A 3,146-nucleotide genomic window follows, 5' to 3' on the forward strand; every position below is an offset into this window, starting at 1 on the left:
GCAGTGATGATTTCTTGTTAACCAAGTTGCCTGTCTGTGTAAATCGGAAGACAACATTCTAATGGGAAACGGAGACTTGAATACATAATGACAAATTTGTGTTCCATTAAAAGCAGCAAGTTCTTTCACTACAAATTTGTTATTTTCTATCTTAAACCCTTGAACGTCTATTACCAGATTCATTTTAACAACTAACATTTTGACTATGATGCAGACCTTTTATTGCTGTCTCACAATTTTAGTTAAAGGATTGTAAGAGAATTCTTTTTCATGTAATATCAAGCAATAAGCGGAAACATTGTTTCCTACAGATTTACTAGTTTCAAATTCTATTCTCAAAACAACAGAGCCACTTTGAATTATTTCTTTTTGTCTTGAACAATCAGTATGTACTATAGGGGCATTCTTTTTAAATTCTTCTGGACTAAATATTGGTTGATTAGTTTGAATATGATAATAAGATTCTTGGAAATTGGCAAACATTTCATACAACGTTGCAAAACGGTTAGTGTCAAAATCTAAGTTGAGATCTTGATAAGGATATCGCTCCGAATTAAGAAACATACGGATATTTGTTAGATTGCAGTGATCAAATTTACTCATATCTTTCAGCATTTTTCCTTTTCGACCATCATGGAAAGCCACTACAATGTGTCGAGGACTTTCTAGCTTTGTAGTTGTTTTTACTGGCCAAGTATGACGTGTTGAATTATTTAAAGTGGGATACTCAACCAACTCCCAAATTCTAAATTTAATAGGTAGTTCTATGTTACTACGAACTATTTTGTTTAATCGCAATTGTTCGCTAATATTAGGTAAAATATGAGGTACATTCCAATATAGTTTATTAATTGCAATTTTTGGTTTTTCTGTTTCATCTGTAGCAATAATAGCATCAATATCATCTTTGTCTCTTATTAAGACTAATTCTTGCCTCATGTTTATTATAATTTTTTGAAAATCTTCGAAAAATCCGGACCAAATTTTTAACGGTATGCATACGTTAAAATTCCCATGGTTATCAATTACCAGTTTATCTCCTTTTGGAAACCATCCAGCATTTTGTAATAGTTTACTCTGATTTTCATTAAGAGACAAATAATTTTTCAAAGTTGAAATTAAACCAATATTTCGTACAGAATCAATTATAACACCGTTTAACTCATACCTTAATTCTCTAAATAAATATGAAATACCGTTATTAATAAATTGAAATTTTGTTGGAACCTGATTTTTATCGGTTAACATTTGACCTTCAATGTAAATATAGCTGTTACATGGTAAAGTATAAGCGTCTAGATCTTGGATAGGAATTCTAATTTCATCATTATAGTTTAAATTTGATGTATATGGTTGATAAGTGTGATACTGATAATCTTCAATAGTTGTATCGCTAAAAGGTTGACCCAACACGTGTAACATTTCCATTATATTAAAACTTGATAACCAAGTGATTTCAAAAATTTACGATTTTGAGATGTTAACAGCTTAGATGTTATCCTTCTACTAATTGTTTTAATGAGATGACGTCTTTTATAGGAATGTTTGGGATAATTACTTCGATGAAACTGCAAAACCATTTTACTCAATTTTTCTAAGATGTAGCCGAACAGTAATTGTCTCTTTATTAAAATTAACCAAATTTCCTTGTTGATCTAAAACTCGTACAGTTATGTTGCTTATCGTCTTGTTGCTTACAGGATAATACAAGATGGTTAACGGTTGCTCGACTATTTTATACCCATTAGGAACTTGAGGAAAAAATTGATGAATAATATGCACAGCCTTTCCATTTAAAAAAGATCCAACAGCAATATTACAATCAATACAGATAGTATTAACTTTTAAAATATTTACCACATTCGTGGATAGATGAAGTTTATTTGGTGTAAGTTTAACTCTATCGAAACCTAGTAAACTTCCTATAGAATTATCAACATCAAAATTAATCCAATCACTACTTTTAATACTAATTCTATTTGTATTTATATCGGGTTTCATACTAATTATGCTAGCGGTTTGAATCATTTCATTTTTAATAATTTTAATAATATCATCAACTTCGTAGGCACCTACAGGAATTTTAAAGGTAAACTCGCTGTTTTTACCCCACACAAAAACATTATTATATATATCGACATTTGGAATACTGTTAAAAGTGTCGAAATTTGCAACACCAATTTCATAATTAAAATTCTCATCAAGATAAATGGGAGGATTGTAATCATCACTGAGAATTGATGATTCTCCAGTAAGGGTGAATGTGACTGACATGATGGTTCAAGTATAAATGATGCTCAATGATTAATTATAGTAATTAAATAAAAATCTTAAACAGTTTTGACCACAATTAAAAGAATTAAAATTTTGAATGACATCATAGTTATATACTATAGTAACGTTTCAATTACTTTTAAAATATCGTACTAATTCAGAAGAAGGAGGTAAATTTCCATAACTATCAAAATAAGTAATTACCGTATCTTGTTTAGCATATGCAGTCCAATGTGTACCATTTCCGTCTTTAGTATCGTGGTTTACTATACCTGATTCATGTTTTCGTATTACATGAGGTACAGAATCACGCATAAAAACTCCACGAAAATGAGGAATATGTAACAAACCAGCATATTTAACAAGATCTACATCAGTCATTGCTCGTTTAGGTAGCTTTACCGGGAGTTTCTTGAATACGGCTTTAAACGGAAACCTTTGCCGCGACGTTTTATTCCGTAACCTTTGTATGGTCTTAAATAAAAACCCGCTCCTTTTTTTGCCGTTTGTTCCATTACCAAATTATGCCTTTGTTGTTCAGCAAGTTTTTGGCGGTCGGCTTTGGCATCATTAACCGCCTTGGCAATTCCAGCTGCACCTCCCCCAACAGCTCCTAACGCTCCGAGCAATGGTAACAACAATGGTAAAAAACCACCTTTCTTGGGAGCTCGAATAATGCGTTTCTTTTTTTTTTTCAACGCACCTCCTTTTTTTGGTTTTTTAGAAAATCCCATACCCAATTTACGTTTACCTTTCATTGCTGTCGTTACAAACCAAGCTGCAATCTTTTCACCTAGCTTAGCGTCTTTTGATTTTACCCGTTCCCAAGCTTTATTTTCCAAGATTTTATCTGCTTCGTGTCTTTCACTTAA

The 3,146-nt window shown here is 31.6% G+C and overlaps 1 protein-coding gene across 1 annotated transcript; it reads right to left on the bottom strand.

The window, feature by feature from the left end:
* Positions 1-219: 219 nt before the first annotated feature.
* LOC140450841 (uncharacterized) lies at positions 220-1,428 on the bottom strand. The gene has a single exon (XM_072544521.1). It carries the CDS (start codon positions 1,426-1,428, stop codon positions 220-222), a length of 1,209 nt encoding a protein of 402 aa, XP_072400622.1.
* Positions 1,429-3,146: the final 1,718 nt, after the last annotated feature.

Source organism: Diabrotica undecimpunctata, chromosome 9, assembly GCF_040954645.1.
Source record: "Diabrotica undecimpunctata isolate CICGRU chromosome 9, icDiaUnde3, whole genome shotgun sequence".
NCBI classification, from domain to species: Eukaryota; Metazoa; Arthropoda; class Insecta; order Coleoptera; family Chrysomelidae; genus Diabrotica; species Diabrotica undecimpunctata.

Bases quoted from the DNA above. Each gene is read 5' to 3' on its own strand.
- LOC140450841 (XM_072544521.1), bottom strand. From the start codon at position 1,428: ATGGAAATGTTACACGTGTTGGGTCAACCTTTTAGCGATACAACTATT.